We start from the raw sequence: 13,989 nt of genomic DNA, 5'->3' as shown, positions 1-13,989 counted from the left end.
CTGACTTTGAATACTTTTATATTTACTGATAATTTTTTTAAGATCCAGAATATAGTTTATCTTGGTAAATGTTCCATGTGCACTAAGCTCCTTGGGGGTTTTCTATAAATGTCAATTAATTTCAAATGGATGGATTGATTATGTCATTCACACTTTCTACAACCTTACTTTTATTTTTCGTTTTCTGCCAATTGCTGAGGAGAGGATATTGAAATCTCTAAATGTAATCTATAGGATTCATCATTTTCCTCATAATTCTATCAATTTTGATACTTCATGTATTTTGAAGGTCTAATATTAAAAGTACAAGCATTTAGGTTTATTATATAATCTTGACTGATTCGTTTATCATTAGGAAATAACTTTCTTTAGTCCTGATGATATATTTTGCCCCACAACCTCTTTTGGTTTAATGTAGCTACTCCAGATTTCCTTTGACTAGTGTTTAACATGAGATACCTTGTTCAATCATTTTAATTTTGACTTCTTTGTGTCTTTCTATTTACAGTGTTATTCCCTTAGACATCTATTTGGGTCTTGCTTCTTTAGGCAATATGACAATCTCTGTTTTTAACTGATGTATTTAGATACTTTCCACTTAATAGGATTACTGCCGTGCATAGGTGTAAGCTTAATATAATCTTCTATTTGTTCCTTCTGTTCTTTGTTCTTTTTCTTTTCTTTCTGTCTTCTTTTGCAGAAATACCACTATCGGTATTTTTAGTGATTCCTCTATTGGCTTATTAAGCTATAACTCTGTTTTCTAATCTTAGTGCTTCAGGGTTTAGAATATACATCTTTAATTTGTCACAATCTACCTTCAGATGATACTATATTACTTCACATATTCAATAAGAACGTTACAATAGTTACTACCCTTCTGAGATTTATACTGTTGTCATGTATTTTACTTTACATGTTTTCTAAGTCCCATACTACACTGATATTTGTCTTTAAACAGTCAATGACTTTTTAAAATGTTCAAATAAGAAAAATTATTTTAAATATTTATGCACACAGTCACCATTTTCAGTGTTCTTTACTCCTTTATTCCATTATTTCCATCTGCTGTCTTGGTGCAAGTGTAGGTGAATTCTTTCAGCTTGTATGTCAGTACAAGTCTTCATTTTAGAAAGATATTTCACTGGGCATGATATTATTGGCCAACATTATTACTCTTCAAATATATTAAAGGTATCACTCCACTATATTCTCTTATGCCTAATTTCTGACAAGAAATCTGATGTCATCCTTAGTTCTTCTCTACATAAATGTCTTCTCTAACTGCTAAGATTGCTCTTTATCACTGGTTTTGAGCAATTTATTTATGATATAATATACCTTGATATAGCTTTATTCATGCTTTTTGTACTGTAGTCCCATTTAATATCTTGGATCTGCAGATGTACAGTTTCCACAAATTTTTGGCCATCATTTCTTAAAATATTTTTCTGAATACCTCTCATAGCTCAACTTGAAACTGTCCCACAGCTCACTGATGCTCTGGTTCACTTTTCTTTAACAGAAGAAATTTTCCCTGTTTCATTTGGGGTACTTCTCCTGCTATGTCCTCAAGTTCACTAACAATTTCATCACAATGCTTATTCTGGCATTAATCCCATCCACTGTGTTTATCATATATTTTCAACTCTAGAAGTCTGATTTTCTTAAAATATATCTTCTATATCTCTTTTTACCTTTTTAACACACGAAATATAGTAGTAATGACTTTTTAAAAAATGCCATTACCTCATTCTAACATCTCCGATAGTTCTCAGTTGGCTTTGATTGGATGATTCTTCTCCTCATCATTGTGGATTGTATTTTTCTTGCTTCTTTGCATGCCTGGTAAGCTTTGATTCGATGCCATACATTACGAATTACTATTCTTAATATTTCGTATACAATTAAATTACTGGAAACAATTTGATTCTCTTGGGTCTGAATATTTGTTAGGTATGACATAAATTGTAATAGTCAGTCCGAGGTAACACCCTTCTGATTATTCTACCCAACTTCCTTAGATAGTTTTTTCCAGGTGCTATTCTGGTCCCTGTGTTAAGACCTGTTCCTTCTAATCACTTAAGATGGTTTCTCTGACTTGCTAAGCAGTTTCATCACACTTATGTGCAGATCAATACCCTGCTGAACACTCAGAGAGCCTTTCACAGATTTCCAGAATGTCTCTCAATGTAGCAACCTTCTTTTGGTACTCCACCCTGTGAATTCTAGTCACTTTGGTTTTCCTGGAATCTCAGCACCATCTCTCAATTCATGGTATCCTCTGGTTCTGCCTGACTTCCCCTTCTTTGTCATGGCTTGGGAATCTCTTAACATAGTAAAAGCTGGGGCAACTAAAGAGCTCATAGCATTTGTTCTTTATGTTTCCAGAATCATTCTTTGTTGCTTGATCTTCAATGTTACTGGATCTTAAAATTTTATATGTTTGTGGGTTTTTTTTCATATTTATTTTAGTTGTTTCAGTTGGGAAGGTGAAGCCAGTACCTATATAAAGCTATCATAGCTAGATGTAAAAATCATTTGCTTTTCTTTTTCTTTTTATGGTGCTGGGGATTGAACACATGGCCTCCTGTGTGGTGGGCAAGTGCTCTACCACTGAGCTGCATATCCCTTTTCTCATTTGCTTATTTTTTTAATAGCAGAATGCATAATGAAATAAATTTTAAAAGTTAACTATAAAAGAGAGTAATATCAGGATAGACAGAACTGGGCAAAAGCTAGAGTTCTTTCAAAATCAGGCAGGAGAATCACAAGTTCAAAGCTAGCCTCAGCAACTTAGCAAGTCCCTACGCAACTTAGTGAGAACTATCTCTAAATAAAAAATAAAGAGCCTAGGTATGTGGCTCAGTGGATAGGAGCCCTGGGTTCAATCACCAGTACCAGAAAACAGAAACAACTTATTTTCACAAATTAACTTTGGCTCTTCTAAATATTTAAATAATTGTAAAATAAATAAAAAAATCTTTAAAAATTAACACCTAAATATTGAAAGCAAGAATGAAACAACCTGTGATATCATGTTGGTGACAAACCACAGAAATGAATTATTTCAAACATACTTTAGTGGGATATAGCTTAAAGACAAGAGAATTTCATTTCATTTCAGGAATACATTCCTGAAAGTATTTTAAGCAACATAAATATAGTCGTGTGTTGCTTAATAATGGGAATAAATTCTGAGAAACACATCTTAGGCAATTTCAGTGTGTAAACATCATTGAGTATACTTATACAAACCTAGAAAATATAGCCATTTCCACACGTAGGTATTCATATATGGTATATCATCGCTTTGGTGATAAAAACCTATATTATTATACTGAATTCTGTAGACAATTGTAACATTGTAAATGTTTATATATCTAAACATATCAAAACACAAAAAAGATTAAAAATACTAGGTGTCAAGAATTTTTTAGCTCCATTATTATGCACTAATGACCAAAATGTCATTAAGTGGCACAAGACTGTAAACAATTATATTTATGTCATTGAAAACTGGAACTCCAACATCAGAGAAAGAAAACACAAATCTAAGATAGATGAAGTGAAGTAAAATCTCTCTAACATCCTGAATTTTCATGGGAATTATCTAAATGACATGATCAAAAATCCCCACATATTTCTGAGCTTTGTTCACTAAAATGGCTTACAAATGACAGTCAATTTGAGCAATAAGCAATCCTAGTACTTGGAATGTAGCCTCTAAATATCATTTCCTATTGAAAGAAACCAAAGTTCTTTTAGAGAAATAGTTCCTTCAAGGTCTGGATAGGAAATGTTTAAGATGAACTTGGAACATCTCATAGTTCAAAAGCAAGGGAAACAGGTAACAATGACCACTAGGTGGTGGCAAAGGGTCCCAGGAGCCAAGATAAAGAGGCTTCTACAAGGCAAAAGGGGGAGAAATTGAGCATCAGATAAGAACAATTACTATTCCTAACTGGATTAAACACACCAAATATTTTTAAATGTATGACATCATATTGACTCTTAAATAAAAGTTAAAAAGATTTCAAAAGCCACTTTGGGTATCATTTGATAATGCTAGAATAATACCTTACTATTTTGAAAAGTGTTTAAATGAAGAAAAGGAATCAAATGTTTATCTCCTGCCTTAACTATACAAACCGAATATCTGTGTAAAGAATAATCAATCATAGCCAGGCGCTGTGGCACACACTTGCAATCCCAGTAGCTTGGGAGGCTGAGGAGGGAAGATAGCAAGTTCAAAGTCAGCCTCAGCAAAAGTGAATTGCTAAAGCAACTCAGTGAGACCCTGTATATAAATAAAATACAAAATAGGGCTGAGGATATGGCTCATTAGCCAAGTGCCCCTGAGTTTAATCCCCAGTACCAAAAAAAAGAAAGAATAATCAATCATAAATTTTTATTTGTATAGGCATCCCAGCCTTTAAATGAAGAAAGAAAAATCCCAGCAATTCAGACCATTGCTATTTTGCAACCTGTAATATATTAGCAAATCTCACCAAGGTCACTGTTGACTAGTAGTCAACATCAAAGGAGAGGACATGCAGATGTCAATGCAATATTTCCTATTAAATTTTCATAAGAAACAGAATTGAACCTAAACCTGACTACCAATTTCCAAGAAATATAAAGCAACAGAGAGAGACTGAGGTTGTTAGCTCAGCACTTGCCTAGAATGCATGGAGCCCGAGGTTCAATCCCCAGCACCACCAAAAAAAAAGGCAATAGAGAAAACAGGTTAAATTGTTGTACCAGGGGGATGTCATTTATTCACCCTAACTACAATATATCCTAGAAGTCCCACAAACATATTTTTTTCAATTATTGCAAAAAGTTACAACAAAAGGAGAAATCAATAGAGAGTAACTTATATGAGACTTGTTCTCCCACTGAAAGCAACCAGAAAGTTGGAATATATATATTGGTACCAGGGATTGAACTCAGGAGCACTTGATCACTGAGCCACATCCCCAGTCTCAGCCCCATTTTGTATTTTATTTAGAGACAGGGTCTCACTGAGTTACTTAGCACCTCACTTTTGGCTTTGAACTTGTGATCCTCCTGTCTCAGCCTCCCGAGCCACTAGGATTAAGGCATGTGCCATCATGCCCAGTCAAAAAAGATTTTTAAAGAGCTATTTTTCAGATAGAAAGCCACAAGGAACATGCAACTGTCACCCCTAAGAGCAGGAGAACAAATAGGTGAGCATTCTACCTGGAGGCACCCTCTAGACCTCAGTTTGAAAAGGGGAACACAAATGGGGCACAACAGTCTCACTGAGGAGAGAGAGACCAGAGTTCCAGGAGATTAAGCAGCCAAAAATATGTAGAGAAAACTACCAGAAACATGGGAGCCACAAAGAAAAAGAGTTCCAGAAATCTGCATGGAGGTGGTCTTCAGTTTGGGGCTACATTCTAAGCAGTACCTGTGAGGGCCAAGAACAACTATAAGCTAACCAATCCCACAGTTGGCACTGAGCTGGGAGAAGTCTGGATTCCAGCTAGCCAGAGAGAGTTGACGTACAAAAACAGTATGGTCAACAAGCTCATGAAGAAGTATTTGATCCTGGCATCATGGCACATATCTGTAATCCCAGCAATCAATCCCAGGTTGAGGCAGGAAGATCCCAAGTGTGAGGCTGGCAACTTATCAAGGGCCTAAGGAAGTTAATGAGACCCTATCTCAAAAGAAAAAAAAAGGTCACTCAATATCATTAATTATCAGGAAATACACTCACAAAGACATACCCACTAAAATGGCCCAAGTGCTAGTGAAGATGAAGTCAAGTGGAAGTCTCCTAAATTGCTGGTGGAAGTATAAAATGATTGTGGTCATTTTTTAGCATGGCTTGACAGTATCACATAAGACAAAAACATACATTAAACGTAGGAGGCAATTGCACTCCTAGATATGAGTCCACTTATAGTGGCATATATATGAAACAGTACTGTAGGAAAAATGAATCTATAGTTTAAAAAAAAAGTTATCAATGGTTGCCTGGAACAGTTGGTGAAGGCACTCACTGGGAAGGATCCCAAGGAAACCCCTTTTCCAGTGAAAAAAAAAAACTGTTCTATATCTTTATTATGGTAGTTTTTACATGGGTATCTACATTTGTTAAAACTCAGAGTGTGCTTGCTTTGGCAGCACATATACTAAAATTGGAACAATACAGAAAAAATCAGCATAGTCCCCGAGCAAGGATGACACCCACATTTGTGAAGTATTCCATAGTTTTGTGGAACCAACCCTTCAGCAGATGAATGGATAAAGAAACTGTGGTACATATATGAAATGGAATATTACTTATAGCATTAAAAGAGAAAAAAATTATGGCATCTGCGGGTGAATGGGAATATCAGGTTAAGGGAAGTAAGCCAATCCCCAAAACCAAAAGCTGTATGTTCTCTCTGAAAGTGGATGCTGATCCATAATGGGGGTGAGGTGGGTGGTAAGGGGCATGGAAAGAATGGAGGAACTTTGGGCAAAGGGGAGGTAGGACAGGTGAGGGGGAAGAGGGATAGGAAAGATGGTGGAATGAGATGAACCACATTACCCGAGGTACATGTAGGACTACACGTGTTGTGTACAACTAGGAAAAGTTTTGTTCCATTTATATACAATGAATTGAAATGCATTCTGCTATCATGTATAACCAATTAGAACAAATTTTAAAAACTCACTGATATTGGCTATCAAGGAATTACTGTTAAGTTGTGTGATGGCCCGTGGGTTCATTATACTATTCTCTATGCTTTTCTTTAAAGCTTTTCTAATTAAATTTATTTTTTAACTAGTACATAGAAACAAACATTATAATTATTGAAGTAGGTAACATGACATTTTGATGCATGTATACACTATGTAATGTTTAAATCAGTTAAATATATCTACCTCCTCAAACATCATTTCTTTATGGTAAAACTTTCACAATCTTTTTTTCTAGTATTCTAAAATATACAGTATGTTATGGTTACCTATAGTTCCCTACTATTCTCTCTGCTCTTATTTGAAAGTTTCCATGATAAAAATACTAAAAATAATTTTTAAATTAAGATATAACTTCAAATATTTAAAGGATTTCTATGTAGAAAAGAATTCAATTTTATAGAGGAAATCATGTGGAGGAAAATTTGGAGTCAATACAAGGATGAACTAGACAACAGAAGAACATATAGCCTTGTAAGAGAGTGACTCATGCTAGGAAATACTGGTGTACAGGCCTCATAACTATTCGTCAGGGCCACAGTAAAGAAAATAACAGCAATGAGTGAGAAACTAGACTAACAGCCTTCCAAGGTTTCTTCTAACACTAAGATTCTGCTAAGATTCCATTGATCAATGAATCTGATTGGTGCACATCTCCCAAACACATCAGAGCCTATTACTCTCCAGTCCTATCAGATATCATACTACTTGTTTAAGATTTTACATTGACTTGTTCATAATTTTTGCATATATTTGTTAAGTCCTTTTCTTAAGGCTTTCAAAAATCACAATCATACCTTACACCTGTTAGACTCTTTTAGTCCTCACACAATGTCCTGTACATACTGGGCCATCAAAATGCCTTTTTGAAATCTCCTTTCAAATCAGTCTCCTAACATTGTGCCTCTTCTTTGCCACTCACGTCTATGTCTTACCTATCACCGTACAATCACTGACCATACCTGCACCACATTCATGTCCCCTGACCTAGACCTAGAGGAGGGCTCTGTGCATACCTAAAAAATATGAATAAAGAAATCCTTCCCATATCATGAGGCTGTTAACTTTCCAAGTGATGCTGATTCATTCTGATAATCAAATTATGACTGTAGAAGACTGCTTTAATCACTGGAAATATAATTATTCTAACTGCCTGGCTCGTACATACCCCTTACCCAGGTGGCTGCCACCATCATGAACAAACATGGAGCCAACTGAAAAATGATTTGTTTCTCCCCACCACATCTTTTCCACCCTGGTGGTCTTTCCTCCCCAGGTATTCATTGTCTTTATATCACCTTCTGACTGTCTACATGAGAATTAGGGCATGTGTAGGGGTAAAACCCTTCAAAATGCCAGACACCTCACCAGACATTTTACCTTGTCAAATCATTTAATTCTTATGATTGGAGTAAGCATTATCTACATTTTTCAGATGAGGAAAACTTTTTTCAAAAGTTTAGTTATTTGCCCACACGTCTAAATGATAACCTTGGGATTTGAAACCAGATCTACCTGGCTTCAAAATCTACACATTTTACAAGGAAAACAACAACATCATCTTTCTTACACAAGCCTTGAAATAACACAACCTACAGGAAACAACTTCAGTTGAGGAGGATTACTGTCACAATGGCCCTAGGACCATCTTATCCTCCAACCTCTAAAAGCTTTCTCATTCCTATAATTAAACTCTAAAAGTCCAATATCAACAAATACCAATAGGGGGGAGGTAAGTCCTAAAATGCTTAGATAAGCTTCTAGACAGATTAAATGTCTTGTTTGGATCATGATTTTCTTTAGAAAGATCAGCCTTAAGTGACTCTTTCTAAGAAACAGATCTAACCTAATTCCTTTCATTCTTAAAACTTTCTAAGGATCCCCACTATTAATGGTCTGCTACTTTGGCTCATGACTTCCTTTAAGATTTGCTGGCCTCTCCAACAGGCCCATCCCCCTCCAACTTCACACTTTACAACACCAACTATTCACATTCTCCTGCCCTCCCCAAATATCCTTTCTTCATGTTTCCATTTCTCTGAACACATTTCTTCTGACTGCCAGCTTCCCCCACCACCCCAGCCTGTCTAATCAACAACAAACCACATGTCAGACTCCTGTTTGCCTTTTGCCTGTGCTTCAATCACATCTCAACCACTTTCTGACCTTACTGATCACCCTTCCAACCATAATAAATGCATTTATGGACAATAATGTTCTACCATCGAATAAATACCTCTCTTTCTGCCATTATCTTACTGTGTTTCAAGTGAATGCTGTTATCTCCCTGCCAGAATGAAAGGTTCTAAGGGGAAGAACCAAGTTTTTACAGGTGTGCAAATGTCCAGCCTTGGTAAACAGCAAATCTTCCTCATGTGCTAAACCAAGTAGCCATTAAAGCCACACCCCTATGGCTTTTGTTTCAGGAGCTATCTATTCAAAGGGTCAAGAGTCATTTTCATAAAGACATTTTAAGTTTTTCACTTCATGACCAGAAGCCACTTAAAAACTAATAAATAATCAACATTCTAATTGAAGAAACTATGTCAAACTTACCATCTTAGACAAATAAAGCAAGAATGAATATAACAAGAAAAGTATGTTGTCCAAAAGGGTGGCATCTGCTGGCTCTTCGACCTTTATCTCTAGTTGGTTTTCTGTATCAGCAGCATCAACAGGAGTACCTTCTGTTATAAGTAGCTCTAAAATTGAAAGGGGAAATTGCTATTTTATTTTATGCTATAGAATAAGAATTGTCTCTCTTCAGTTTCAATATTCATCGAGTGTTTCACTAAATATATGAGTCACAGTGCCTGGAATATGTGGCTCTCCTAAAGACAATTAACACAACAGAGAAGAAAACTTCAAAATCCTAATTAGAGCTGTCAAACCCTTCAATTATAAAATGAACAATCTCCAGTCTACTCTCCACTACTTCCATGGCCATACAACTGCTACCAGAACAATATTTACTCAAGGAAAATTTTTAAAACCAGAGATATATAGACAGGGTCACATTCAAAAAACATGGATTTAGTGCTGGTGAAACTTTGTGTTTAAAATTTTAGGAAAGCTGAAAGAGAGGGAGTCTTGGTTTGCAGATTTGCAGGTGGAATGGGCCAAGGCTTAACACAGTATCTGGCACCTGGCAGAGATACTCAACAATTATTTATTGAATGGACAGATGACAACTATTTAAAAAGAACACAGTAGTACCAAGAGAGACTAAAGGGAATTGGGTACAGACCTGCATTGAGGCTCTGTGAATGAGGTAGAATTCCAGTTAGACTTGAGAGCTTGTAGGGGTGGAATTTCAGTATGAGTTACATGAGCCTGGGGTATGTTTGATTAAACAGCAGGAGTCCAGCATGCAGTTATTAAGAAGTTGGACCAGTTGCCTCTAAGGTCTTTCTCAACCCTGAGATTCTATTCACTACTATTTTTTTTAAGCTTTTGCCTAATTTTTTTTTTTTTAGTTTTTGATGGACCTTTATTTTATTTATTTGTATGCAGTGCTGAGAATCAAACTCAGTGCCTCATATGTTAGACAAGCGCTCTACCACTGAGCTACAACCCCAGGCCCTCCATTCACTATTGGTCTATGAATTTGACTGCTGGTGAAGTCTGCCCCATTGGCTCAGCATCTCAGCACCTGAGACACATTAAATGACATTAGGGAAGATTTTACCTATTAAAGGTCATTGACATCATTTTGTGGTGGAACTTAAAAGGCCAGGGAAATAATTCATTCTTAATTTTGTAAGTCAAGTTTTCCCTATTCTTGAAAGTTTTGGATCATGAAAATAACAAATTGTAATGGTGCGTGATTCATTTTCATAACCTTATAGAGTTAAAGACAGTTCAGAAGTCAGTAGTGTTCATATATGGATGCAATGTCTTCTGGAAAATGGGAGAACTCATATGTTATTCCTTCTCAAATTAACTGAATCCCCCCTTGCTATGAGTTCTCCTACACTCTGTGTGTGCAGATGGTGGGGGGGGAGGTTCAGATCAGTGCTGCCAAGCCCTGCACTGGTGCAGGATAATGCTTATAGCTATGCTTACAGACCAGAACCTTTAAAAACACAAAATACAGTAATTATGGCTTCATAGCACCATACTGGATGGATTAAAATAAACAATTAGTCATCATCTAATTTACTGATAAAATGAGAGTGAGCAACACAAAAGTAGAATGCTGTTGATGCCATTATTGGGGATTTTTTTGAAAAATTGTTTCTCATCTCCCACTGGATACTGTGCACTATGATGAAGTATTCGTAAGTGTCAATCTAAAATCGATTGCAGTTCTGTACTGTTTGCTGTAAGTATATAGTATAAAGATCTGGACCATTGACTGCATTTGAAAAAGTTTAATTACCATGTCCAGGAAGCAAGTCAAAACAGGACTTGAGCTATATTATATTCCATTTAGAAGAAAAGGGAAGAAAAACACAGAATTTATGAGACTATGAACAGTGATTATTCAAGCTAACTTGTACTAGGCCAGACTTTCCTGGAAGGCCTGCTAAACACAGATTGTGGGTCCCACCCCTAGAGTTTCTGGTGCTGTTGGTCTGGTTGAAAACTACAGTTTTAGAGCATAAGGCCTTTGAAGAAAAATATTTTAGTTGTAAATGGTTTACACAAGCTAGTCATACCTAAACATTTGCTTTTAGGTGAGTTACAGTCTCTGGCCTATTTTTGATTTCTAGTCATCTTTATTCTTGCTTTTCTCTCACTTAAGATATTTTTTTTTTTTGAACTCACATGTACCTATATCACTCTCTGCTCTATTTCGTACCTTTGGCAACAAATATCCTTGAAAGCCTTTATTATGGTAATGCCTCTACTTTGTAGAGAAAAATTGGCAAGCTTTACCTGGGTCTACTTTCTCAGTATTTGGGATCTGAGACACTTCTGAAACACCCATGTCCTCAGTCACAGGTTGATTCAAGAGGCTGGGCTCTTCAGGATGGTTCATATTAAAATGATGACGCAGGAGGTTTGGCTCTTCATGAAGATTTCTATTAAGACGATTTGTGTTCTCTTTAGGAAAATCATCTTCATGGGATGGCTGCATCTCTACAAGGGAGAAGAATGCATTGAGCCAGATGGATGACACTATCTACCCCCACTTAAGCCCAATGATCAGCACTCCCCCTCAGCACACAGTTCCAGATACGTCAACACTGCCCTCCATGTCCTGGCATGAGCCCATGAGAACAACTGGGCAAGGATACGGGAGGGTTAATTGTTTTCATCCCATTTAAAGGATGACTGAACTATACAGTCAAATTTATAAAGAAGCCTCATCTGCCAGAGGACTTTCCTCCTTTCCCATTTCCATATCACCTCGTTCCTTGTCCATCATGTCTACCCTTTTGGCTGTGGTTTCAGTTTTCTTTAAAATCTTCCAAATTATACTCATTTCTTGTTTGTTTTCTTTGGTTTCTAGATAAGGATTGATTTCTTTTTTCAAAAGTTTATAAGCATCAGTCTTCTCCTGTTCGTTTGAGACCTGAGAAATGTCTACCCTTTTGGCTGTGGTTTCAGTTTTCTTTAAAATCTTCCAAATTATATTCATTTCTTGTTTGTTTTCTTTGGTTTCTAGATAAGGATTGATTTCTTTTTTCAAAAGTTTATAAGCATCAGTCTTCTCCTGTTCGTTTGAGACCTGAGAAATGTTGCTGGTTTTGTTATTTTCACTTTCTGGCACTTTCAATTTATCTGGTAGTATTTCTTCAAAAAGTTCAAGTGAAGTTTGTTCACCCTGAGCATTATCTGTTTGACTATCTGCATGAGGATGGTTCTTCTGAGCCAAAAATTGTTCCTCAAGATCCACAGTGTTTTCTGAGAATGCACTTTCAATTTGTTGTGAGTTTGCTACTACTGGTTTAGGTTCAGGTTCAACATCCTGGGAGACTTCAGGAAATTGTCCCACTTTTTCTATAGCTTTCTCAGAATCTTCATTTGCAGAATCATACAATTCCCAAAATCCTAGAAGTTCTTCTACGTTATAATTATCAAAATCATCTCCTCCAACATCAAAACAAACAAAATCTGTCTCCTGTAAGGAAAAGAAAACCATTAATGTGTCAATAACAAAGTATCACAAAAGCAAACTCATCCACGCTCCCAAATTCAGGATTGGTTCTAAAGAATCTTTGAGGTCAACCAGATTACCCTCCTCCAACCCCCACTGCCTAACTCCATCTATGGCTGAGTAAATCTGTCTTTTTCTAGTCTACGGTGTTAGAAAGTCTATTCTTTCTTTCTTTTTTTAACATGGGTCATATTCTTTAAAAAGCATAATGAGTAAAAATGGTGACAATTTGGTCTCCAACTGCCTGACTCTTGGGTCTCTCTCAATTTGCTCTGAACATAAGTAGGGAAAGGCAAGGTATCACTTATAGGATCCTCCAGCTCTTAATATCTACACCTATGTTTCAGAAATTTAACTCTTAATCATTTGCTCAGGAGAAGCTGGAAGATCCTGCAGCATTGAGAAAAATGAATCAGTTTTAAAGTATCTTACTGAGATACAAGTACATTGAATGGAATAAAGAATGATATTAAGGAGGCTCCTCACATTATTATTACCACAAGAACAAACTGAAAACAAAATTCAACAAGGTATACACCTTTCTCTTCATCAGGGTTTCACAGTCACTAAGATCTCTCTCAGGATTATGTGTATATTATCTAGTCTTCCTTCTTGCTACTAGTAAGCAAATTGATATAAAAGGAGCCATAGTATGAATGGACATGTTTTTAAAAAATTTCCATTCCTAATTAAATCTTCATAATATTCTGCGGGGGTTCCGGGGGTGGGGGAGGCAGTTCAATGTAGTAGGGATGAGTGATTTCCTCTCCTCATCACATGCATTTCTAAGCCATGAGGGATGCATGTAATGGGAAATACAATGAGAAGGCAGAGTTCAAAACAAATGAGTTCTCTGTAATCAGTGAACTGCTGTCACAGCTTAAATCCTAAGAACTCTCTTTACCAACAATGAAGTCCAACAAGCAACAGAAGTGATTTTATGGCCCCTGAGATTATAAAGAAATTTTAGGAACAGCAACAACAAACAGGATGACTTTATCCATTCAGTCCATCTAATCTAAGAACTGTCCTAGCCTAGCAGTTTGCATATTCTACAGCCACTACAAAGAGCTGCCCAAAGATGTTTCAGTGTTGGTGGGCATCAATTACTATACAATTTAAAACTCTAGAAAATAATCAGCTGAAGTGAGAATTCTAGAACA

At 36.3% G+C, this 13,989-nt stretch overlaps 1 protein-coding gene and 1 non-coding gene across 2 annotated transcripts in view; one reads left to right on the top strand and one right to left on the bottom strand.

Annotated features, from left to right (window-relative positions):
- LOC144372564 (transport and Golgi organization protein 1 homolog) overlaps nt 1-12,790 on the bottom strand; it is a gene marked incomplete at its 5' end in the record, with an annotated part of 38,673 nt that extends 25,883 nt beyond the window's left edge. The window contains 3 exons of the mRNA XM_078035913.1: nt 9,277-9,422; nt 11,602-11,805; nt 12,076-12,790. Coding sequence (XP_077892039.1) covers nt 9,277-9,422; nt 11,602-11,805; nt 12,076-12,790 — 1,065 coding nt within the window. The remainder of the gene's footprint in view (nt 1-9,276; nt 9,423-11,601; nt 11,806-12,075) is intronic.
- LOC144372576 (U6 spliceosomal RNA) lies at nt 6,144-6,250 on the top strand. The gene has a single exon (XR_013432546.1). It is a non-coding gene; the product is annotated as a U6 spliceosomal RNA (small nuclear RNA).
- Nucleotides 12,791-13,989: the final 1,199 nt, after the last annotated feature.

Source organism: Ictidomys tridecemlineatus, unplaced genomic scaffold, assembly GCF_052094955.1.
Source record: "Ictidomys tridecemlineatus isolate mIctTri1 unplaced genomic scaffold, mIctTri1.hap1 Scaffold_132, whole genome shotgun sequence".
Lineage (NCBI taxonomy): Eukaryota > Metazoa > Chordata > Mammalia > Rodentia > Sciuridae > Ictidomys > Ictidomys tridecemlineatus.
This window is presented reverse-complemented; position numbering and strand designations above follow the sequence as displayed.